Source organism: Acomys russatus, chromosome 4 (genome assembly GCF_903995435.1).
Source record: "Acomys russatus chromosome 4, mAcoRus1.1, whole genome shotgun sequence".
Classification (NCBI taxonomy): Eukaryota; Metazoa; Chordata; class Mammalia; order Rodentia; family Muridae; genus Acomys; species Acomys russatus.
In genome coordinates this window covers 65,281,295-65,308,087 of record NC_067140.1, presented here as the reverse complement: position 1 = coordinate 65,308,087, position 26,793 = coordinate 65,281,295, and the positions used below count along the sequence as shown (strand labels likewise).

General features: G+C 43.1%; 1 protein-coding gene across 1 annotated transcript; it reads left to right on the top strand.

The window, feature by feature from the left end:
- The first annotated feature begins 7,388 nt into the window (after nucleotides 1–7,388).
- On the top strand, nucleotides 7,389–13,778 carry Il1b (interleukin 1 beta). Its single transcript, XM_051144606.1, has 7 exons — nucleotides 7,389–7,488; nucleotides 8,141–8,202; nucleotides 8,708–8,756; nucleotides 10,240–10,441; nucleotides 10,985–11,149; nucleotides 12,178–12,308; nucleotides 13,097–13,778. Exons 2-7 carry the CDS (start codon nucleotides 8,156–8,158, stop codon nucleotides 13,304–13,306), a joined length of 804 nt encoding a protein of 267 aa, XP_051000563.1. The 5' UTR covers nucleotides 7,389–7,488; nucleotides 8,141–8,155; the 3' UTR covers nucleotides 13,307–13,778.
- Nucleotides 13,779–26,793: the final 13,015 nt, after the last annotated feature.

Below are 26,793 nucleotides of genomic sequence, written 5' to 3'. Positions count from 1 at the left end.
GCTGTCAAGGGATCCGAGTAGCATATGATTGAAATGGCTAGTGCGAAAGGGAGAGAGACTCTTGAACTGCAATGCAGTAGTTAGGTGGGGATACAGAGAAACCTACCTACACAAAGAACAGCCTGATCCCTGGATGTAGGCTTGAGATGGATGGAAAAGTCCTTGGGGTGGCAGTGATTGAGAGAACAATTTCTGGTTGAAGTAAGTTCTCCAGTGAGAGAGGAAATGAGGCCTGGCTAATGAAGGTCCTTCACTTTTTACTCTCATTAATATCTGATAAGTATATATAGATACATAACACTTTTACATTTTAAATGAAAGGTATTGTATATAATAGCAAAAAGCTTAAGAAGGGTAGTTTTATCACTCGTAATCTTGATATTTCTTTCCTGGAACATTATGCCAAGAAACACTAGATACGAAAATCTGTTTTTAAGAATGGACTGTGTGTGACTATCTCATTGCCGTCTATGAGATGGATATAAGTAGAATGTCTAGATTTCTAATGTCAGTAAATAAAGCAACCCCAATTCAGGCCCTGGGAATTTTAGGCTACCTACCAATAATCTTAGAGTCTTGTCTTCAGGGGAAGGATTAATACCTGTCCACCATCAGACCCCTTCATCCTACACTGCTCAGTCATTAGGGATATCAACCACCTAGAATCCAGGCCTGGATTTGATCAAGACACCAACAAATTCTTTTTTTTTTTGCTTTAAATTTTTTTTATTAATTCATTCATATTACATCTTAATTGTCATCCCATCCCTTGTATCCTCCCATTCCTCCCTCCCTCTCACTTTCACCCTATTCCCCTCCCCTATGACTGTGGCTGAAGGGGACTTCCTCTCCCTGTATATGATCATAGGGTATTAAGTCTCTTCTTGGTAGCCTGCTATCCTTCCTCTGAGTGCCACCAGGCCTCCCCATCAAGGGGACGTGGTCAAATATGAGGCACCAGAGTTCATGTGAAAGTCAGTCCCCACTCTCCACTCAACTGTGGAGAATGTCCTGTCTATTGGCTAGATCTGGGTAGAGGTTCAATGTTTACTGCCCATATTGTCCTTGGAAGACACCAACAAATTCTGAGTGGCCTTGTTGAGAACTTTCTCTCCATCGATAGAGAAAATTCTGTTCCATCCAACAAGGAGGAAGTGGCTGGAGAAGTGAAATTAACAATGTCCTGGAGGGAAATGGCCAAACCACCTTCCTCCTATGACGTAAGAGCCAGAGAGATGAAAATAGACAGACCAGACATGTTAGAAGAATTTTATCATAGATGTGAGGGCTCCGAGTCCATAAAAACATCATTCCAAAGACAGGAACCCTCAAGAGATTTTTTTTAACAGAGAAGGGGAAAACAAAAAGACAAAAGAAATCCATAAACAAGGTTGCCAGTCACAGGTGAGGAAGTGACTCGGAATAAGGAAGAAACTGGAAAAAAGGGAAGGAAGACAATTGACAACTAATTTGGAAAGTCCCAGTGTTGCCCAGAGAGACAGAGGAGGAAGCAAATTCATGCAGTGTGTCATCCACTGCCACTGAAGGCCAAAAAGAAATGGTTGGAAAGGTGTTCATTCCAGTATTAAAAACACAATGTAGAAACAACTGAGTAGAAATGCTGAGATGTACACATCTACCCAGCAATACTGTTTACCATATAATTGGGTCTTTGAGAAAATGGTCCACAGATGGGTTTGGTGGTGTAGACAGGAGGGAGGGCAATAAATGATCAGAACAATTAGAAGTGCAATAGATAGCCGGGTGTGGTGGCTCTCACCTTTAATCCCAGCACTTGGGAGGCAGAGGCAGGTGGATTGCTGTGAGTTCGAGGCCAGCCTGGTCTACAAAGCTGTGTCCAGGACAGTCAAGGCTACACAGAGAAACCCTGTCTTGAAAAACAAGAAGAAGAAGAAGAAGAAGAAGAAGAAGAAGAAGAAGAAGAAGAAGAAGAAGAAGAAGAGGAGGAGGAGGAGGAGGAGGAGGAGGAGGAGGAGGAGGAGGAGGAGGAGGAGGAGGAAGGACAATAGCAGTACTATATAATTCTTAGAAGCCATTATGGAGACTGAGATGATGCGGGTTGGGGGTGGGAAATGGCTGATACTTACTAGTTACTCCATAAGGGCTATTTAGGGAAAAAAAAAAGAACTTTGTTTCTAGTTTGCATCCAAGAAAAAAAAAATGATATAATGCCATGGCATAAGACAGACCGCAGCCTAAAATATGCAGATGAGTCCACTGGGGCTGAGGGGGACCCTGCAGGTGCCCAGACAGAGAAACAAACTGAGAAGAGGTGAGAATGAAAACCCAGTTCAGATTGACTTCATCAACCCAGATCAGACTTGGGGACTCTGATGACAGCATTAGAACGCAATACAATTTGGAAAAAAAATGTTTCCTCATTAATATAATCCCCAGTGCACAAGAAAGCATAATTATATTTAAAGTTGACTCAGGGTACATGTCGTTTCTTCCAAGAAGATGGGTTCTAAAGATAGGCTACCTGTACTAGCTTAAGTGCCTAAGGGTCTGGTCTGGTCTTGGTCGTACAGATAGTGTAGAACTCATTTGGGCTTTTAGCCTCCTATGCTCCTGGTTGTAGGAATTTGATACAACCTGCCCCAACACAGATAACACAGATCACCAGGCTATTAACAACCTCCAATACCCAGCCTTCTGGATGGAAGAACAGGTTTTATATCCAATCCTTTGAGGGGGCAGTCCTGTGTGCTTAACATTCGGGGTTTCTCTGGAGGAGACCTGGGAGGGCGCAAGGACCTTTGCACTGTGCTCCCAACAGAAGCCATTGAATTATGGATTACTCATGGCTGCTTTTCTGAAGCAATAGCAAAGGTGACTCATTGCACTTGAAACAAAACCCTTTCAGAAGACATTATCAGGTGCCGGAGAGATGCATGCTCTTGCAGTGGACCCAGATTCATTTCCAGAGCTCGCATGGTGGCTCACTACTGTCTGTAACTCCATCCAAGGATCCAGTGCCCTCCCACCCTAACCTACACAGGCACCAGGCATGCACATGGTGCACATGTGTCTATGCATGCAAAACACTCAAACACATACCTTTTTGTAACAAAGCCCTCCAGAACCCTCAGATAAGTAGTACCCGGGCCCCTCGTCCATGGCATTTCTCAACCACTGTGAAAAGAGGAGAGCAGAAAGTGATGCCCCTTGCCACCTAGCACTGTTTCTGTTGTATACAAAGGGAAGCTGTGCTTTCAATGGCCTTTCAGAGTTGGAATGACAGCTCATCGAGAGAGCTGTTGGAGACTATACATTACAATGCTCATCCAGGTTTCTTTGTTTAAGTTCCCCTTACTCTAGATGAGGGAGGAAAATAAAATCTTCATTAGAATCTGTCTACATCTCTACTGGGCTCTTGGCTCCAACAAAGAGAACAGACGACCCGGTGGTGATGTGGTGAGAGAGAAGGCAGAGGCCTTGAGGCTAAGGATCCGGAATGGATGTGATGACACGCACCCGTAACCTCAGAACATGGGAGGCTGAGACAAAGCATCTTGAATTCAAAGCCAACCTGAACAGGGAGGCTGTTTCAAAACCACTGTACATGACTGACTCAGTGGTTAGAGGTGCTAGCCATGCAGCCCTGTTGACCTGAGTTTAATGCCCAGAACTCATGAGAAGGTGAAAAGAGAGAAACATCTACACAAAGTTGTTCTCTGACCTCCATGTGTGTGCCACACATGCAATTACACACACACATGCACACATACATACATGCACACACCTACATACACACTACTGCATAATAATACACATAATAACAATTTTAATGCAAAGAGAGCTGGAGAGTTGGCTCACCAGTTAAGAGCATTGACTGTTCTTTCATAGGACTATGGTTCAATTCTCAGCACCTGCTGTCCCCTTTGTTGGACCCAAGAACTCAGTAGATAGGTAGACAGATTCCAATGAAGATTTTTACTTTCCTCCTTTATCATCTGTAACTCCATCCCAGGAAGATCTGCAGGAACTGCACATACATGGTGTACATACATGCATTCAGGGAACACATCCATACACAGAAATTTAAAAATAACATTTTAATTAAAAATAAGTAATTGTGAAACAAACAGGTAAAATTTCCTAGAGATAATAGTGCCTAATCTTAAATTCCTAAATCCTTTAAGATTAAGAAATTTTTTTAAAAGGAGAGCCAGAACTTTACACAAGACATAGTTGATAATTTCTGATAAACTCCAGAAAGGAGCATGGAGAATGTCCTAGTTAGAGTCACTATTGCTGTCATGAAACACCATGACCAAAATAGCTTGGGGAGGAAAGGCTTTATTCAGCTAACACTTCCACATCACAGCTCATCATCAAAATAAGTCAGGACAGGACCTCAAGCAGGGCAGGAACCTGGAGGCAGGAGCTGATGCAGAGGCCATGGAAGAGTGCTGCTTACTGGCTTACTCCTCTTGGCTTGTTCAGCCTGCTTTCATTTAGAGCCCAGGCCCACCAGCCCAGGGATGGCACCATTCACAATGGGCTAGGCCCTCTCTCACTAATCATCAATTAATAAGATGCCCTACAGGTTTGCCTATAGCCAGATCTTATAGAGACATTTTCTCAATTGAGGCTCCCTCCCCTCTGATGATTCTAGCTTGTGTCACGTTGACATAAAAACTAGCAAGTACAAAAAAGATGAGAGGGAAACAAAAGACTTCTAAGAACTGTGCTATAAGACTCCAGCTCCAAGAACGAGACAAGGTCTGGAGACAGTCATTGCTTAGCTCTGTTCTGATCAAGAGGATAAACAAAGAAGGAAGCACCCAATGTAGAACACTTCCAAAGGCTGGGCCTGGGAGCTCATGCCTGGAATCTCAGTCCTTGGGAGACAGTTACAGGAGGATTGTTATGACTTTGAGGCCAGACTGGGCGATGTAGTGTATTCATTCATATTTATCACAGCAACAGAAAAGTAACTGAGACAGGTGCCAAGGCACTTGCTGCTTTGATGAAATTCCTGCCCCCAAGTTGGAGGCATGAGGTGCCAGGGTAGAGAGAACCTTACAGCTGAAAAATGCTGAGTAAGTCAAGAGTTGAGTGCTCGTCACTATCCTGGCATTGCCAACTTCCTCTTTTGCTTTGTTCATTTCCTTGGTCTACACTGTCATCAACATCGTCATCACAATACCACACACCCAATACAATGATTTCTATAGTGAGGTTTGGTTTTTTGTTTTTTGTTTTTTGTTTTTTTCTTCTCAGTGGTGACCAGAAGGACCAGAAGGAAGTGTAGCCTCAGAGTCAGGGTTTGATACACATGTTTTGCAACTTGCCTGCTCCATACGACAAGGGGAGGAGGTTTGGAGTCCAAGACACAGGGCCAGGATGACGTATGATAAAATAATAGTACCAAAGGCATTGCCCCATCATTCCAACATTTCCCTCTAGAAGAAAAAGGATCCTCAACCAGACTATTGCACCAGAAATATCATCACCTCGTCTCCTCTTGGTTTCTTTGTCTCTTATTCACATTTAAATGGCAACTTGTCTCCATACATATGGCTCCCCCAGCTTCTACCAGACAATCACTCTCTCAGCTGTGGGACTCAGGGATTTAGGGCTATTATAACTAGAAGATGGTGAAGAAGATGCTGCAAGTAGACTGAGCCCAAGGTTCCTGGCAAACCACCAGGGAGAAGGGACTCAAAGCTGATGCTCAGGCCCCTCGTAAACCTTTTTTCCTGTCCTTGGCTCTCATCATCCCATACGCTGCCCAGCTCACATCAGCAGACCGAAAGAGTCTCTAACATTCTCTGCCAGGAGAGCCCACAAAATCTTCAACCCCTCCAGGCTGGCTAGGATGCCAGTGGTTGGTTTGAAGTGTGGACTCTGTGAAGGCAGAACAGACAAATGTACCAGGTGGCCCAGACAGGACTTCTGGACTGTCTCCAGGACCAGATAATAAAACTTATAAGGTCTCAAGGCTGAGAAGTGACTATTTTTCACCAAACTCAGATGAAACTAAGGCCCTGAACCATCTTCAGACTTCAAACCAAACATACAGTTGATCAGAGATGAGGTTCTTTTTGTTTGCTTTCCTGAAATTGAGATCCTATAAGCCCAAATTAGGCAAAAAAAAAAAAAAAAAGTTGCCTGATGAGCAAATCTTGCTCCATAGTACAGTCTGGTCTCTTTGTTGCTTCCAGTTCTTTCTGTGTATCCCCCTTGAGTCCTGCAGAATAAGTTCAGTACTCAAAACATACCAGGTACAAGCTCATTTGAATGAACACACAAACTCCTGCTCACTCAGGCCAGCCCCTACTGGCCTAGACGTGGCTCTAATAGAGTACACAGACACTCTGATGGATCAGAGAACAAGTTAACTTTCCACTGAGGACTCTAGTGACTACTGTACCATAGATGTGCCCAAGGGACTGTAGGCACCATTCATATATCCTGACTGTTCATTCAATCCAAGCAAGAAGACCTGCCCTGAGTAGGCACTTAGCTGCTCTCTGAGATAACAATGGTGTAATGCTTGCTATTATCAATATATTTCATCTCCCTAGGATCTTACAGACACAAGAATTTGCCAAAGAATTTTTTTTAGGCAAAGAGTATCTCTCCATTTTTCAAGATGGACTGTGGTCGTGAATATGCATATGCCTTATTCACCACTTTTGCACAAGGCAGCTTAACCCAGGCTCCTTTTGCTGACCGCCTTGCACAAATATGGTCTCACCATGAGAATGGCTATGGGCCCCAGCACCCTGGCACTATCAGGTTCTACAAACTTACCCCCAGGGTTCCCCTACTCTATGACAAGCCTACACAGATGCCTGCATGCTATGTGTGCCCTGCTCCGGGAAAGGCAGGACGCATGTATCTCCTTCCATCCCTGCTAACTCAACTGATGGACAGCTCCTGCAGGAGCACTCAGGACTCTCACCCCAGACCAGGAGGACTGTTGGTGGGGTACCACCACCCACGGTTACAAACTCTAACTTGGAAGCTCTCCCTCAGCTTAAACACAAGGAGGCAAGAGAGATGATACATTTCTGGGTGCGCACCTGAGTTGCCTTCCTTTGTTCCAGACATCCTGACATGTTCAGCTAACCCAGGAAAACCCCATATTTGAATATTGACAGGATCTGCGCAATTGTCCAGAGGGAAAATAATGCCCGTTTCCACAATGACACACTTGCAAATGTGTCATGGTTTGCCACCTCTTGTACTTCCAGGGACTAGAAGCGATTTCAGGGTAACAACAGCCTCTTCCCCGAGGAGTTCCTATCACCCCTTTCCCCACCACTCCCCCCCACCCCTCCATCTTCGACTTGGTTGTGAAATCAGTTAACCCAGGGGAAACTTTCTCAGCTCCTCACTTCTGCTTTTGAAGACTTTAAAACAGGGAGGGAGAACCAGGAGACAGCAAACCCCGTGGTGTCGAGGCACAACAGGCTTATCGGGAATCCTCTGCAGCCAAGTTTCCTTGTGTAGGTAAGACTTACCTCTCAAAACTAAGTCCTCAGGGGGGGGGGGAAAAAAAAGCTCTATCTATCCATCCATCTATCTACCATCTATTTATCTATCTCTATCTCTATCTTCCCTAACCCCTCTAATTGACTTTTTCTTTTTAAAAATCAATGTAAGGCTGTGGCTTACGAGATACTCTGGAAATAGATGCTGCTTATACAGTAGCTGACATCTGAGAGGTAACTCTCTCCTAGAAAAGTTTTTCTGCTTTGGGTTGAGCTCAGCTGCTGCTCTCATCTAGACCAGTGGCTCTCAACCTTCCGAATGTTGTGGCCCTTTAATACAGCTCCCCATGTTGTGGTGATCCCCCCAAACTATTGTCACTGCTACATCATAACTGTAATTTTGCTACTGTTGTGTAAATGGCTGTTTCCCAACGGTCTTAGGCGATCGATCCCTGTGAAAGGGTCCTTAGACCCCAAAGGGCTTACAACCCACTGGCTGAGAACCACTGTTCTAGACCCATACAACAGCTCCTCAGTCTAGCCATTCATTCCCAGACATCAGGGTTCACATGCTCACCCTGAACCAGAGCTGAGATAAAGACAAGCGAATGAAGGTAGCCCCTCATGGAACTAACACTGTGGATGACCACTCACGTTCTTTCTTCACACAGGTGTCTGAAGCAGCTATGGCAACTGTTCCTGAGCTCAACGGTGAAGTGACAGCATTCCACAGGTCAGTAGGGAGCTGGGGAGTGCTCGTGTGGGTTATCTGTGTCCAGAGGCCAGATTGTCCCTGACTCACCTCCTTCAATGGCTTATCAGAGTTCAGGTCAACCTGGCTTAAAGGCTGATTTCTCCAAGCCCAGTGTAGGGACCTATATGCTGTCACTACAGGGACTCACTCCCACAGATGCAATGGAAAGAAAACCTTCCACATGGGCAGTACAGGAGAGGCATTTGCAAAGTCTGGCTTGGAAGCAAAGGAGTAGAGCTCAGATTCCATTACATCTACTAGTTTAGAATGTAGGTGTCAGAACTCAATAAAGAGCACCCAGAGTACCCACTTAGCTGGCCCAGATTCTGCTTCTAGACTGTTGCTTACATAACACTATGGAACTTGCCAGAAGTCTTCAGGAAGCTTTGATGTCAGAGTATACATAAGTTTATCCGAAGTGAAGGTTTGTATGCACAGCCATTAATAAGGAGCCATCACTTGACCACATCTGTTTTCATTGCAGTGACGAGAATGACCTGTTTTTTGAGGGTGACGGACCCCAAAAGATGAAGGTGAGACTCTGGGCTTAGCTCCCAACCTGTGGAGGGGCTGTGGCATGGGGAAAGCTCCCAAGAGGGTGAGGGATACTCAAAGGTTCCTGAAGAGTTCTGGAAAGTTCCATAGTGTTATGTAAGCAACAGTCTAGAAGCAGGACTCTTCAGTGAGGCAGACACAGGCATCCTACAGGCTGGCCTGGCTCCCACACAGCTCCCATCCCACCAGAGCCACTCACTAAGACATGCTGACAGTGATTATGTGTTTTATGCTAGGAAGACAGTTAAGTCTTCAACATACATTTGGTCCCTCTGGAGGCCACAAAGGATGACCTTCAGAATCAGCATGGCTTCCTTCTCTATTATAGAATGTTTGTTTGTTGTTTTGTTTTGTTTTATGTTCCTGGGGAAGAGATTAAAACAGTAAGAAATGGGTGATATAGACGAAGAGTTAACTAGGATTTTTAAAAGAAACTCATGACCTTAGATCAGACCTTCAATTGCCATGTGATCTTAGACAGGCCATTATGCCCTTCTGGCTCCCATCTCAGAAACACAGGGCCTGAGACAGAAGATCTCTGAGATTCTGGCATCCTGCAACAAAGTTCAGTTCTGAGATGTTTTCAGTGCTGGCTAACTCCACCGCAGCACACAGGTGTTTTCCAGACGCACGCTCATGAAGAGCCATGTTGGCATCACAGCTGCCCCTCCCCCTTACCTCGATGACTGATAGTTTCTGCTGTGGCATCAGCCAGGTCATTGTCTGGGTCAGTCCATGACAACCTCCTCCAGCTGCAAAACCAAGTTCCTCAGACCACTATAACTAGTTAGCTCAGCCCTAGGTGGAGCCGCTGAGCCACTTAGCTTCTCAGCCAGCCTCTGGACCCCCAACTCCTTGCTCCAGAGCCTGGCTCTCCCTGGGAGCCTCTGTTCTAACAGAAACTTCTCTCCCAATCTGCTTTTCCTTTATATCATTGAAAACACCCAGTCCTGTCCTCCAACTCTGAAGCTATTATCATGCCTCAAGGCAACTTCGGTTAGGCTTTCATGTGGCATTTCTCTAAAGAGCAGAAGAGGGGCAATATATTTCACAAGCAGAAACTGCTTATAGCATCTGCCAAATGCCTAAGAGGAAAGGAGGGTATGAAATACAGTTGAGAGATTGTTCGGTGATCTCGGGTGACTAGAAGACACCATGAGCATATTGTCATGGGAAACTAAATGCATGGCATTCGAGCAGCAAGGGTACCAAAAGATGAAAGGAGGCAAGGTCTGTAGGAGAAAGATTAAGTAGAAATGGGGTTTAGACACAGAACACCAGGAAGCCTGTGTCTGGTTGCTGTGTGCCCCTGGGTAAGCCACTTAAATTCTCTGGGCTCCAGAGACACAAGGATTATGGTTAAGAACTTGGTTATCTCCAGGGCCCTTGGTGTTCTCTGGAGTTGATGAAGGGGTCCCTGGTGTGATGACTTCCTGGGCTCAGTACCTGACTCCTCCACAGAGCTGCTTCCAAACCCTTGACCTGGGCTGTCCAGATGAGAGCATCCAGCTTCAAATCTCCCAGCAGCATTTCAACAAGAGCTTCAGGCAGGTGGTGTCGCTCTTCGTGGCCGTGGAGAAGCTGTGGAACATACCTGTGGCTTGCCCGTGGACCTTCCAAGATGAGGACCTGGGAACCTTCTTCCCCTTCATCTTTGAAGAAGGTACTTGATGAGAGCTGAGAGTGGACAGTAGACCTCCACTCTGGTCTTTCACAGTCACCTCTTAGTTATCAAGAGTTATTTCCTCAAGTGCAAGACCCTTGGTGGTGGACACTCCAAACATTAGAAGCAAGCAAGGAAGCCTCCAAAACAATTTTCTTCTATCTTGATCTGATTAACTTAAAAGACGATTGTAATGACACTTACATTTGCAGCTCAACCATTTTTCAAGTACTTTAGCTTATGCTAGAGCTTGCAAGTCTCACGATGTCCTTGCTGAACTAATCTTATTAGTGGCAACATCTCACGTAAACATCGCTAGTACTAGTCCATAGCGAGTGGTCATAATACTGAAGCTTGCCTCATGCCTGATCCAATGCTCTTGCCCACCCCACTCACAATTTGTTTATACCCCACTAAAGTTAGACTAGGATCTTGACTGTGCATGCTTAGATGTTGCTCAGTAAAGCGAGTTCTACTGCTTCCCTTCACTGGGCTCGCTCTTCTAATTGTCTACCTAAACAGCACCTGTCCTCGGACTTTCAGAACACATCCTCAGTGACTCTTGGGATGATGAGCAGTTGGTGTGTGATGTTGCCATTCGACAGCTGCACTGCAGGCTCAGAGACGAACAGCAAAAATGCCTCGTACTGTCTGATCCATGTGAGCTGAAAGCTCTCCACCTCAATGGAGAGAATATAAACCAACAAGGTAAGCAGACAAATCTTGGTTTCCTGGCCTGGCCTCCTGGTAGCCTACTAGGTTTCTGTGTTTTAAGATGGAAACGCTATAGCAAATATTTAAAAAAAAAAAAAAAAAAAAAGACCACTTTCTAATCCAGTCATGCCAGTGCTCCGTTAGTGTGGAGTCATTTGATGGATGTGCCATAATTGCCTGTGGGTTCTTTTTCCCTCACTTTGAGGCTGAAGGGTGGATGGTAAAGAACTGATATGTCCATTTCTGTCCCTGGCCCTGTCCTTTGCCCTGACATCCTTCCCAGCAATACCACATGGTTCCTTGTGGGGAGCTTTACTGACCATCAGAAACTTATGTCTCTCTTCGATAATAGCAAGTGTTCCAAGTGCAGCAAGGGCATCTTTAGATGTAGGGGTAGACCTGGCACCATGCCACCACCGTGGCTGAGAGAGCAATAGCTGACAGCATTGGCTTCTGATCTTAGAAGTTTTGGAGGGAGCTGTCAGATCTTGTCCAGGTGAAAAGAGTCTTGTTTCTTTATAACTTCATAAATAATTATTCTTGTTTCTTTATAAAATCGTGAAAGTGGCCAGGGGCCTCCAATTGAGACCACTGTGACTATGGTCAAAAAAATGGGTGTCTCTCTTTGGAAGCCACTCTCCCCAGCTAAGGCAGTACTTCCCACTTACTGCTCTGTATCCCTGAGTCTTTTAAGGAGCACAGCTTTACCTGTTTCCATAGTGACCAAGTGGTACTTCTCATGTTGGTGGGCACACAGCCTGCCAAACAACAGCTTTACTCTTCAGAGCTTAAGCATTAGACCCCTTTCATTCTTCATCGCTGCCACTAAGGAGATCAAGGGAATCCTGGACAGCCCACTGGCCTTGCTACTGCCTAGGAGAAGCCCTGCTAGGTTATCCTGTGCCTAAGGAAGCTCATGCTGGGCTCCTGCAGAGAATTGGATGTGTTTGCCTGTCAAGTGTGATGCCTGAGCCTGCCCTGCACTGCCGTATCCTTGAATCCAATTCCTCTCCTCTCTCCAGTGGTTTTCTCCATGAGCTTTGTACACGGAGAAACAAGCATCAACAAAATACCAGTGGCTTTGGGCCTCAAGGGAAAGAATCTGTACCTGTCCTGTGTGATGAAAGACGGCAAACCTACCCTGCAGCTGGAGGTGAGTGAACCGGCCCAGAGAAGCCATCCTTGTTGTTTTCTTAAGACTCTTGGCTATTACTTACTTGCCAGACATCCACTTGGCCCACCCTCCAGACAATGTTGGAGGTCTTCTGGACAGTTTACACAAATATAGAATGAAATTAATATAACTTTTAAATGAATGTAGCCCTCGCTCCCACTGTGGGAAATTCAGCCGCTTGGCTGTTGTTATCATGCCCGCCATCCTCATCAGCACCGACAGATCATGCTTTGTCAAGGCTGAAAGGGTTGCGTATGGCTATGGTTTTTTTTTCCCCACTTTGATGGAGGACAGCTGGGAGAACTGCTCAATTAATGGGATTCACCATCAGTCTTCAGTCCACTGCTAGCACTTGCAGTGTTCCTAACAAAAGCTTTCGTTCCCAACCTGATGCCATCCTATCCAGGGCTTTATTTAGGGGAAAATGTGACAAGTCCCTGGTACTCTTGGAAGCTTTTAATTATGATTTTCACTTTTTAAACTATTTCTACCCACATAATCCTTCCCTTGGGCTTAAGACACAGAAAAAGCAAAAGGACTCCGTGATTAGTGAGAAAGATGGGGTCCTGCAGTAGAGACTGTGGCCCCAGGTCCCACAACCTCATCACCAATCTCCTCTCCATCAGTGCTGAAAACTTGCCTACTGTGGTAGCTTTATCCTCTCCATCACGCACGCGCGTGTGCGCGCGCGCGCACACACACACACACACACACACACACACACACACACACACACACACAAAATTCTCCTTTCTATTTTTCTGCAGAGCGTGGATCCCAAACAATACCCAAAGAAGAAGATGGAAAAGCGGTTTGTCTTCAACAAGACAGAAATCAAATCCAAGGTGGAGTTTGAGTCCGCACAGTTCCCCAACTGGTACATCAGTACCTCCCAGGCAGAACACAAGCCTGTCTTCCTGGGAAACAACAGTGGTCAGGATATAGTGGACTTCACCATGGAATCCGTCTCTTCCTAAAGCATAGGCTGGGCTAGGTCTAATGTCTTCCCCAGGACATGTTAAAGCACTCCCGTGTTGCCAGTAAGAAGACAGCCCTGTTCCAGGGGAACCCTTAGTCCTCTGCCAACAGGTCTCTCTTACCTCTTTTACACTTTCAGAACCACCAGAAACCATGGCACATTCTGTTCAAAGAAAGCCTGTCTTTTTCTCCTGGCCTCTGATGAGCAACCACTTATCTATTTATTTATGTATTTATTGATTGGTTGGTCTATTTAAGTAAATTCACGGGGCACATAAGACAGCAATGCCTACAAAAGAACCTAGCTTTCAATGTTTATGGAATAAATTTAATTTGGACCAGTGCATAGGCTGCAATGAGTTCTTTCATTGAAGCTGAGAATAAATAGGCTCCTACTGTGTAGATGAGAAGATTTATGAATGAAGCATTAGCACATTGTTTTGATGAGAATGAAATAAATTTCACTAAAACAAAAACCTTTCAGCCTGATTATTGACTTCTCTTAGAGTTTACACAGAAAGGAAAAGATAAATTGGGCCATGAGAATTCTCACTAGAGATTGAGAAGCCCTTTTTCCTCATAGCTGAGGGCAACACATCCTGGACACATCCTTGGCCACAAATATAAGCCTTCTCACTCATCCTCTCAATCTCTCTCTCTCTCTCTCTCTCTCTCTCTCTCTCTCTCTCTCTCTCTCTCTCTCTGTGTGTGTGTGTGTGTGTGTGTGTGTCTGTCTGTCTGTCTTTGTGTGTGTCTCTGTCTCTTTTTGTCTCTTTCTCTCTCTCTCTCTCTCTCTCTCTCTCTCTCTCTCTCTCTCTCTCTCTCTCTCTCAAGAATATTCAAGGGCTGTGGAGATGGGTCAACAAGTAAAGTGTTTCGCCATGCATAAGGACCTGAATGACATGGTGGCACATGCTTGTAATCCCAACCCTGGAGATGTGGGAGCAGGAAGATCCCTGGGGATTGGTAGCCAGCCAGTCTAGTAGGCATCCATATCCAGTGAGGGAGCCTGTCTCAAAAATTAAGGTGGAAAATAATTGAGGAAGGCAACTTATTTTGATCTCTGGTCTTACCCCAATATGTGTTTGTGTATATGCTGGAGTGCATACGCATGAGCACACACACACAAAGGGATTTTCATTACACATGATTCATGGAAAAAAAATAAGATCAGCCGAAACTGTGAAGGGAGTAAGGTTTGATCCTAATAGCTGACTTGTTTAGTCATTTAATTCACAGACATCTGTTATACAAGTGTTTGAACTCCTAGTACAGAGATGAATAAGCTGAGAGTTTCTACTTAGAGAGAAGATAGATGGATAGAAGAATTGATGGATAGATAGACGGACAAACAGATGTAAAAATTAAGACAACATGAGCAAATATAGACAAGATAAAGTATAAGAGGAGCAGCCAAGAGGAACCTACAGGGTCTGGCACTAGAGATGACAAGTCAAGGAGGGTGACATTTGAGTAGGAGCTAAAGGAACATGGGCAAGTTAGAAAAATGAAGAAAAGGGCACATTGGGTATAGAGATCAAATGACTAAAGCCAAGGGGTCATGAGAGTGAATGCTGTGCAAATAAAATCAAAGATAACCAGAGGCAAAGTCAAAAGACAAAACAAGTTACAGAAAAAGAAAAGTGTACTTCATCCCAAGTAAAGGGATACCTCTCTGAGCACACAATGAGTTCCTTCAAAACATTAGAGGAAGAATATACAATATGCAATATACAATAAACTAGAAGGGTTATGAACAGACCAGGATGATCACAGGAAAGGGAATGCCATCAGATCCTGGGTAGAGCAAGGGTTACTCAATGTTACTCATAAGAAAGTCAACTTAAAAGTACTTTGAGATACTGATGTACTCCTGTCTGATTGGCACAAATCAAAGATTTAACACACCCTGCTAGAGCTGGCAAAACTGTAGGGAAACCCCATTGTTAAACATTATACATGAAAGTATGACATCTATAGAAGAAAATGTGATGATGACTGACAATCACAAGCTATACCCCTCAGTCTTACTTCTGAGGATGCAGCCATCCGAATGTATATGACTTATATGAAATGATATAAAATCAGACTTGTTCATTTTACATAGATTACTCTCAAAAGTTAGAATTCACTATCAACGAGGGACTGGTTAAAGATTCTGAGACAAAACTAAAGAATGAGAGAGAGAAAAAAAAACAAAACTTGGCTCCCTGCACCAATATGGAACTCTCTCCAAAACATGCACACACACACACACACACACACACACACACACACACACACACACACACACACACACAAAGCAAGACTCGACACACCAACTTCCATAACAGAGAGCAAAGGGTGAAACCACCTATTCTGCTCATATTTGATGTGTAATTTCTAGAGGTTCCATAAGAAAGAACTGGGAAATAAAGCGTATGTGAGCACGAATAGGAATAAAGCCCCCTCTGATATACCTTGTATATAAGTTTAATCTTTTTAATCACGTAAATGTATCACCTTCACAAATACAAAATAACAGTAACTAAAGCTTTTTCCAAAACAGAAGAACTTAACAGACCACTCATGGAAAAGCAAACAGTGAAGCTTAAGAGCTCTCTTCAACACACACTTTCCTTGGTCAGTGACACAATCTCTTGGCCGCTTTCAGGTCCAGTGGTGACCTATAATGACATGTCCCCTTGTGAAGAAGCCAGAGTCCAAGTAACCTATATGCAGATCGCTGTGTGTGGCTCTTTAGAGACAAAATTGGTAGTGCCTAGTTGGTTTTTTTTTTTTTTTTTTTAATGCCAGTGGTTCAGAATTCCACTCACGATTTGCTCTTCCCATCACAGAAATAAGTTCAAGAATACTCATAGATACATTCTCTGTGGATGCTTAACAAAAGCAACTGGAAGCAAAATCAAGGCAAGTCACACAAGGGCAGAGCACGAGCATTTGCACACAAGGAAAAGCCTAGCACATCTGCAGTTTTTGCTTGAATGCTTCTAAGGCAGAGCCGGAAAGGTATTGATCTGGCTAAAAATGGCAGTTACTAGGGGCAAGGCAGAACAAGGAGGGCTACCAAAGGGGACTTTTTAACATCTGCCTCTTCCAGGGAAAATATATTTTATGTAACACATTCGTTTAATCCTCTGCATTAAAATGTGCAAATGACTTGAGTTCCAATGCCTGGATCTGAGTCAATGACTAAACTGATACTCCAAAAGATAATTTTATTTCTGATATGGAGCCAAGTTCTCTATCTCTGTTCTAGATGTCCTTGGCCTGGAAGGAAAAAAAAAATGATTTCAAATGGCTCAGATGATTTGAGGAGTGGAGAGTCAGAATGCTCCTTGAACTCTACTCAGTACGGAAAACATGGGCCAGTAGGAAGTCGATTTGTTTGTGACTTTGGTAGGTAACACATCACCCCATCACAATTCCTGCCAGCTTCCAAGGAGAGGCGACACACTGGGAACCAGGTGCTTCTAAGTTGGACCTGATGTTGAGATCCTGTAACAAGCATTCCCTAGGGACAGGCGATGGCTGGTTCTATAAGACTGGGCTGCAGTGAGTAAGTTCCTGGCTGAGGAAGAAAAAGACTCCAGTGTTATCTGGGAGCATAGCCATTCTGAGAGACTGGGGAGTGGGTAGATGCTAACACCCAAGCCAGAGGTGGAAAGGTAAATCACCATGTCTTCTCCAGAGCTCTCCTCACTCTTTTCTGTCAGGAACAGTGGGTCTTCGGGATTGACCTAACTAGAACAACAGGGATGAAGAAACGATAGACACGTACAGGAAAGCTGGCATCCGGTGGGCTCGGTGCTCTTCCTGAGACCTACCGGCTGTCCTGAAACTCATGGAGTTTATTGTATACAGTTTAAGGAGGAGGTGGGCTAGCTAACCCCCTTGGTAGGGGGCGGTCTCTGTAGGGGAGCTTTCTCAGGATGCAGTCCTCTGGGAGAAGGAAGCTGGGATTGATGCTTTCTGTGCACTGTCAGCATCCCTACTCAGACTGGGGAAAGCCTTGCCATTCTTGAGGCACTGGGATCCTTGGTATGAGCTGGTCAATGACACGCATTCACTCAGGAATCCACGTTGTTCCTTACTCCTCACCAGCCCAACACACACACACACACACACACACACACACACACACACACACACCGGTACAACCTTGCCGAGCTGCCAACAGACACATGGATCTCCTGTAGGTGAAGGGTGAGTGATGATACCCAGGGATGTGTAAGCCGGTGTCCTTCTGGCTCTTCAGACTTACCTCACCCACATCCTGGGTCCCAAGAGGCCATCCCAAGCCCCCAGTTCTTGTAGACCATCAGCCTTTGAAAGTTTTCTGTGAGACAGCCTCAAGGAATTTTTTAACAACTTGGATCCTTCTGCCTTGTGTCACATGAGTTGTTGTTATTGTTTTAGGTTAATGTCAAGTTGTTCTAATCAAAATCTTAAAGGGTTAATGGCAGATGTTTTTACTTCTGGGGTATTACAAATACAGTTGGTGCTCACTAACCCCCTGTTCTGCATTAAAAAAAAAAATCAACTGATCACAGGTTGTGGTGATTTGATTGGTGAAGTCCCCCATAGTCTGGGGCATTTGAACACTTGGTCCCCTGTTAGTTCAAGGAGCTTCCTGCTCCAGTTGTGATCTGCCTGCTGTTGTGCCTCCCCACTGTGATGGTAATGGATTCTTAGTGCCCTTGGACTGTAAGCCCAGATAAACCCTTTCTTCTATAAGGTGCCTTGGTGTTTTATCATAGCAACAGAAAGGTAGCCACTACATACATGAAAAGCAGTTTTGTATTGGATCTGCACTAAAAATATACAGATTAATGATAAAGCAGCTTCCCTCCATCTTAGACTTGAAAGCCATCTTATAGTAAAGACAAACTAGACTTGTTCCTGTTGGTGATCAAATCTAATTCTCAAGGATTGGGCCATGAATCACCTGTAACCTTAACTGCAAATGGCTCTGTACTGCCTGTTCCAGGAAATAACAACCATGCCTTTGTTTCAAAAGGTTATTATGACCACCTGTTGTTATGACCACCTTGCAATCATGCATTTGTTTTAGGATGCTGTTATGACCAACTTGTTATGCTTATGTTCTGCTTCAGTAAGCCCGCCTATACGCTTGCCCAGTCCCCCTTGTGGCAATCTCCCCATTCCTGAACTATAAAAACCCTCATGTCCAATGTTCATCTCTTAAACCTCAACTTAAGGAAAGATAGCCCATGTACACAGATTTTAAAAGTTTGCTTTAATTAGTTTGGCCATTGTTATTTGGCTTGGTGTTCTTTATCCTCCCATCTGTGGGGTTAATAATTAACTTTTCTTTATCATTATCCCCTAAATACTGCAATAAAATTACCTATATAAAGTTTACATTGTATTAAGTATTAAAACTAAAAATTATTAAAGATTATTGCTTCTTATTGCCCTAAATAGAAAAATTACACAAGGAAATTATTCATAGCCAGGAAAGTTACTATATTTTTTCTAATATTTGTATTCATTTTCTTCTTTCATGAAGTTTATTATTAATATACTATATGATTAAAAGCAATGAACTGAGTATCCTACATTATTTGTAACAAGATAATAATCTTCATATCAATTTATATTTTATGTAATCATAGAATATATTTATTTTATTTACATATTTATATATTATATATTATTTATTATAGTGTCTATATATTTTGTTATATTTTATCTAAGCATAAAATTCTATTTTTAAAAGGTTCTCAAGATTGAAATATTCTTTTTTTCTTTAAAAAAATCATCTTAGTGCCCTTAATATACCAACTTGAAGTTTTTAAAAATCTTTGTCTTCTAATTTTCTGATCTTTACAACAAGTTTGTAGGATAACCCATACAGATAAGGCCATTTTCACTTGGTTAAATAAACTATCTCAAACAGGTTTACTAGCTTGCAAGAACAGCATTAGTTATTAAATTTGTAGTTTATTTTCATTAATTCTAACTAGCTTTCTTTTTTAATTTATTCTTCTCTTGTGCAATATATGCAATTTCCCCTCCACCCATTCTTCTGCATACCCCACCTTCCCTCTCTCACGGATCCATGGCTCTTCTGTTTCCATTCAGAAAAAAAAAAAACCAGGCCTCCCAGGGATGTCAACTGAACATGGCATAACAGGTTACAATAAAACTAGGTACAAACCCTCATATCAAGGCTGGATGAGGCAACCCAGCAGGAGAGAGTAAAAGGTCCCAAGAGCAGGCAAAAGAGCCAGAGACAGCCCTTTTTCCTCACTGTCAGGATTCCCACAAGAACACAAACCTATACAATCATAACATATATGCAGAGGACCTAGCACAGACCCATGTAGGCCCTATGATTATCACTTCAGTCTCTGTAAGCCACTGTAAAGCCTAGATCTGATTCTGTAGGCCATGTTCTCCAGGTGTCCTCAACCCCTCTGGCTCCTACAACCCTCCCCACCCACCCACCCCCAACACCCACCCCCCCATCCCCCATCTTTCATGGGGTTCCCTGAGCTCCACCTAGTGTTTGGCTATGGGTCTCTGCATCTGCTCCCATCAGATGCAGGATGAAGCCTCTCTCATAACAATTAGGCTAGGCACTAATCTATGATTTTAGCAGAATATCATTAAGAATCATTTAATGTGAAGCAGAGAGATGGCTCAGAGGTCGAGAGCACTGGCTGTTCTTCCAGAGGTCCTGAGTTCAATTCCCAGCAACCACATGGTGGCTCACAACCATCTATAATGAAGTCTGGTGCCTTTTTCTGGCTTTCAGGCATACATGCAGGCAAAACACTGAATGCATAATAAATAAATAGATACATAAACACAAAAATAAATCTTTTTAAAGAAATTTTTAAAAACAATTTCATTGCCTTTTTTGGTTTATTTGTTTGTTTGGTTGGTTCTAGCAACCATTTTTTTTAAACCATTTTACTGCACAATTGAATAAGAGAATAATAATTTACAAGTATTTATTTTATCAGAAATATATCTTTAAAAAGATAAAGCTTTTAAAGTTTTGTCTAATATAGGCTGGAGAGGTGGCTTCGTGGGTAAAAGTATCTGCCACATAAGCCTGATAGCCTGAGTTCACTCCCAGAATGCGTGTCAAATGTGGTGATGAGCATCTGTAATCCCAGCACTTCCTAGTCAAGGTAGGAAGTGGGGATATGGCACACAGACGCAGAAACAAGAAGAAAGACCCAGCTTCAAAGGCAAATTCTAAGAGGAGACTTAACTCCTGAAAAGCAATCAATCCTCTCACTTACACACCCACACACACACACACACAGAGTGTACACTCACCACTTCACTCACACACCTACACACACAAATGGATAATCTTTAAAACTCGGTATATGCATGCATATGTGGTTTGCATGTGTCTTAATTAGGATTGGAATTCAGGGTTCATCATGTTCCTATCTGGACTTTATTTAACACAAATGCTAAGAAAACCTGTGCATGCAAACAATAAATAATAATAAACAGGAATGAAAGGAATTTTATCTTAGCAATATTAGTGGTTCTTCGAAATTCCTAGCTGAATTAGCAATTCTGAGAAAAGAAAACAATATTGAAGGGAATCATCATATGTGATTTGAAGATATACTACTGACACCAAAGCAGACACATGGGTCAATGAAACAGAACAAAGAATCCAAACTTAAATCTACACTGCCACAGCACCTGGTTTTTTTTTTTTTTTTCAAAGATGACAAAAGTAGACTTTGGATAAAGAAAATAAAGCCTTTCGCCACATGGTATAAAGACTGGACATCCCATTTATAGACAAATGAAACTGGACCCTTATTAAAAAAAAAAAAGTCAAAATGGACCAAAGACCTTGATATAAGGTCTAAACCTCTAAAAAAGGTTGTGAGAAAACACTTCACAACATGGGGCCACACATGGACTTTGAAAAGGATTCCAACAGCTTGGAAAATAACTGACATAAGGGGTTGCATGAAATTGAAAAACTTCTGCAACTCAAAAAGCAGTAACTGAAGAACCAAAAGAATGAGAGAAAATCTTTGCTAACTATGCATCTGCCTGGACATCCAGGATACGTAAAGAACCAAAACAACTAACTGGCAAACCCCAGCCAATCCAAACAAAAACAGGTTTCAAAAGCCGAAGTATAAATGGTCAATAAGCAGATGAAAAATAAAATGCAATAAGCATCTTTAGCTATCAGAAAAATGCTAACTAAAACTACACTGAGTAGCTGGAAAGATCGATGGTTCAGCAGTTAAAAGCACCTGCTACTCTCACAGAACCTGCACTCCAGTTCCCAGCATCTGTGTCAGGCAATTCACAACTGCCTGTAACTCCAAAGAATCTGATACCTCTTCTGGCCTCCAATCACACACACACACACACACACACACACACACACACACACACACACACACACACTTTTAAAAACAAACAAACAAACAAAAATAATAAAAACAAAAACTAGGGGCTGGAGAGATGACTCAGAGGTCTACTCTCCCAAAGTTCCTGAATTCAATTCCCAGCAACGACATGGTGACTCACAACCATCTATAATGTGATCTGATGCCCTCTTCTGGCCTGCAGGCAGAACACTGTATACATAACAAATAAATAAATCTTAAAAAAAAAAAACCTACACTGAGATGGACTGAAGAAATGCATGGTGGGTAAGAACACATGGTCTACAAACATGAGGTCCTGTGTTTGCATAACTATCCAGGAGTGTGACTGCCTGTGCCTATAATGGCAGCATCAGGCAGCAGAGACAGGCAGAGCCTAAGATCTCCCTGGCTAGCCAGCTTGGGTGAAATCACAATAGGCAGGGAGTAATGGAGGAAGACACCCCCCCCCCCGACAGCTTGCTCTGGCCTTTGCATGTGCACAAAAGGGCATGTGTACTGTGCTCACGCACTCACATGAATACAACACACACAGTATTCGACACTGAGATTCCATCTCACTCTTGTCAAAACAGCTAGCATAAAGAAAATGAATAGGAAGGAAAAGGAAATGCTGGTAAGGATGAAAGGGAGAATCATTATATAAGGCTGGTTATGAAAATATAAGTTAGTCCCGCTACCATGGAAGTTAGTATGATCGTTCCTCAAAAAGATAAAAATAAACATACTATGTGATGCATTTATTTATTTATTCATTCATTTATTATTTTTTGGATATATATCCAAAGGATTCTAACAGTACACTACAAAAATACCAGAATAGCCATGTTTATTGCAGTGCTATTCAAAGAAGATAAGTTATGGAATCAGCTTGGGTGTCTACAGAACAAGCTAGTAAGTAAAGAAAATGTGATATGTGGTTTTATTGAGAAACAATGAGATTATGTCATTTATTAGAAAATGGATCCACCTGGAGATCAAAGTACTGAGTGAAATAAGCCAGACTCAGAAAGACAATTATTGCAGATTTTCTCTCATTTTTGGATCCTAGATATTTAAATATATAAACTATTTTTATATTACATATATTATATAATGTACATTACATATATTGTATATTCCATATTTTTTGACATGTATTACATGTTATATATTAAATTACATCTACATTATATTACATATAAATACTATATATTATAATGATATATTATATGCCTACTATATTATATATATAATACATGCTAGTGATTGTACTGTGTACATAGCACGTATTACATATATGATATAAGGAATGTAATACTATCTGTGTATATGTTATATATATGTACACACACACACACATATATATAACATATACACAGATAGAGAGAGAATTCCTAAAAAGAAGCTGTGTCTGGCTGTGAACAAAGAACTCCTGGAAGGAGGCTGTGTCTGCAGAGACAAGTGGAACGATCAGAAGCTCAGAACTGTGGAGAGGCTGGCATCTGTAGGTGCAGAAACTAATTACCTTGGGCTAGTGTTAGCCTTCTGGATCAGTTTTTCCTTGCCCTGACTCTATCTGAGCCAACGTAGCATGATAATAAATAAAAACCTCTTAGAAGCCGCTAACTTAGCAGAACACTAGCTCCCGCCAATCCAAGAGCTAAGAACGGTCATCAGATAACATCATGGGCCATAGACTAGATACTCACATCTCGTTGTGCCCACCTCTCTGATACACCTACTGTTAGCTCTCAAACCTGCGACAAATGGTGCCTATTTAACATACCATAGTGGATGCTGGCCACCAGCTTCTCTCCACTTCCCTTGGTCTTTACCTTACAGAGCTCTCCTGCCTGGTACACCCCTATCCTAAGGACTCCAGCTTGGGGGGTTGGCTGCCCTCCCCATGAAGGCTCTTCCCTATATAATCCAGCCATTTTGGTTACCCACCTTTCTTTAACCTCTTGCCATCTTGGCTGCTGCATCTGGTTGCCCTCTTTCCCCCTCTCCCTTCTTCTCCTGCCTCTCCTCCCACGGCTCAGGCCATGTCCACTCTGGACTCTCCCAGACAGCCCTGCCTCTGGCTATGCTCTCCCTTTTACCTATAATCAATTTTCTCCCTCATACATAGCAGCAGCAGGTCCTTTTTTTTTTTTTTTTTTTTTTTTTTTTTTTTCATTTCTTTTTTTCATTCACCCACCAATGTATTTTAAAGTTGCCTTAATTTATGAGTTTCTTTGTTCTGGAAAACTACAAAACGTTCCTGAAACTGCTTCCATACGTTCCACTCTAGCTGCCCTTTCCATTAGAGGGCATTCGTTGGCACAGCGGATGAAGAGCACCCGATTCTACCTTAGGGTGTGTTTGCTCACTTGGATGACACCCAAGAGTGATCACAGCTGATGTCAAGGCTATGACTGCAGCCCTGCCAACTAATGGAAAAGACGGCTGGAGTGGAAGCCTGGCCCACCATGCCTCTGACCTCACTTCCCCTCTGACATAACGTGGGGGTGGATCAGTGCCTGGTCATGAGCTCTAGCACCCTGTGGTTTAGTTCCTTCCCAACCATAGAAAAATAACCAAGCAGAAGGGCACGGCAGAGAATTACCTGGCAACCACAAAGGGGCGGGGCTATTTGCATAAAAGCAGCTATCATGCAAAGACCTGGGGAAATCATGTAGCAAGAAGAGGAACCTGGAGTATAAAGGCCCAAGACTGGATGTGGGTTTGGCACCAGGGGAACACACCAAGACCAAGGGGGACTTGATAGAATTCAAGCTTGCACCATTAGGACAGACCACATTGCCTGAGTCAGGCTATGGCTCCCTCAGCTCTCCACGACACAGAACTAAATAGTCTGTGATATAATTTGACAGCTCTCAATTTATGGTATCTTGCTCCTTGACACACTTTGTCATGTACACTATGTTGAACTAAATCACATGATGTAAAACTTCCCACTATCCCTTTTTTAAAAATCACAAAAATCAATCCATTTGTCCACAAATTTCAGGAATTCCTTGTTTTTAATAGCTGAGTAGTATTCCATAGTGTAAATGTACCACAGTTTCTTAGTCCATTCTTCTACTGAGGGACACTTAGGCTGTTTCCATGTTCTGGCTATTATGTGTAAAGCAGCTATGAACATGGTTGAGCATATGTCCCTGTTGTGTGGTAGGGCATTTTCTGGGTATATTCCAAGGAGTGGGATAGCTGGGTCTTGAGGAAGCCCTATTCCCATTTTTCTGAGAAAGCGCCAGATAGCTTTCAAAAGTGGTTGTACTAGTTTGCATTACCACCAGCAATGAAGGAGTGTTCCTCTCTCTCCACATCCTTGCCAACATGTGGTGTCACTTGAGTTTTTGATCTTAGCCATTCTGATGGTGTAAGATGGAATCTCAGTGTCGTTTTGATTTGCATTTCTCTGATGACTAACGAGGACGAGCATTTCTTTAAGTGTTTCTCAGCCATTCGATATTCCTCTGTTGAGAATTCTGTTTAGTTCTAAGCCCCATTTTGCAATTGGGTTGTTTGGTTTTGTGGTGTTTAATTTCTTGAGTTCTTTATATATTTTGGATATAAAACCTTTGTCAGATGAAGGGTTGGTGAAGATCTTTTCCCATTCTGTAGGCTGTCGCTTTGTTCTCTTGACAGTGTCTCCTGCCTTACAGAAGCTTCTCAGCCTCATGAGGTCCCATTTATTAATTGTTGACATTAAGGCCTGGGCTGTTGGTGTACTGTTCAGGAATTTGTGGACAAATGGATTGATCTAGAAATTATCATAATGAGTGAGTTCACCCAGAAGCAAGAAGAAACAAACAGTATATACTCACTTATATCAAAACACTAGTCCAAGGGATACGTACCATGAAAAATTTTACTTACCAAGAAAGTGGGTCAGAGGAGAGGACATCCTATTGAGACTTTAGGCGAGAGTAGCATGGAAGAATGGAGAAATAGTAGGACCCACAGGGTCCTGGAAACCTACAAGAAGAACTTTATGACAGGCAGATCTGGGTCCTGGGGTCCTCCTCAAACTAAGGCACCAGCCAAGAAGAATATAGGCAGTAAGCTTCGAACCCCTACCAAGACCTAGCCGACGAACAGGATATTCTCCACCGTTGAGTGGAGAGTGAGATCTGACTCTCACACGAACTCTGGTGCCCCTTTTCTGACCACGTCCCCTGGATGGGGAGACCTGGTGGCACTCAGAGTAAGGATAACAAGTTACCAAGAAGAGACTCGATATTCTAAGAGCATATATAGGGGGAGGAGGTCTCCCTCAATCACAGACATAGGGGAGGGGAGAAGGGGGGAAGTGGGAGGGAGGGAAGAATGGGAGGAAACAGGGGAAGGGCTAACAATCGAGATGTAATATGAATAAATTAATTTAAAAAAAATAAAAATAAATAAAAATCACAAAAAGTTAGACTTTTCTTTGAGGGATCTGACCACAGAGGCTCTTCAAGGGGATTCTGGGAGACTGTTCCAGTGGTGGCTCTTTGTAGAGGTGTTAATCCTGGGATTCCCTCCCACCCACCCTCCAAAAAATTAAATAGTAAATACTGACCAAAAGATGGACTTTGGTCAGGACCATTCCACCAGCATTTCCCAGCTGGAATTTCCCATGTGTTGCAGAGGCTTAGAAGGACAAACCCACAAGCCACCATACTTTCCCATAAGGCTTTGTTATTTCCCAAGGACTACAATTCCTAGAATTCCAGGAAATTGCCTGGCTTCTGGGCAGGTGGTGCTTGCAGGCTAATTTTAGGAATTACAGAGGCTCCTCTGATTGTGGATTCTCTCTCTCTCTCTATCTATCTATCTATCTATCTATCTATCTATCTATCTATCTCTCAAGCTCCTTTTCAGGCTTTAAGGGGGGAATTCTCTCTTGCCATCATGCTTAGACCTACAAATACTGTATTGTTTCTATCTAATGTTCTCCTTCCCACCTCAAGGCACCACTGTGGCCTTGAAGGTCCTTTTTCCCAGTAAACTCCCATCTTGTGAAGGTATCAGCGTGCCAGCTTCCATTCCAGACCTATTGTTTCTGCTTTAGTTTTATCATAACAAGGCTGAAGCAGAGTGAA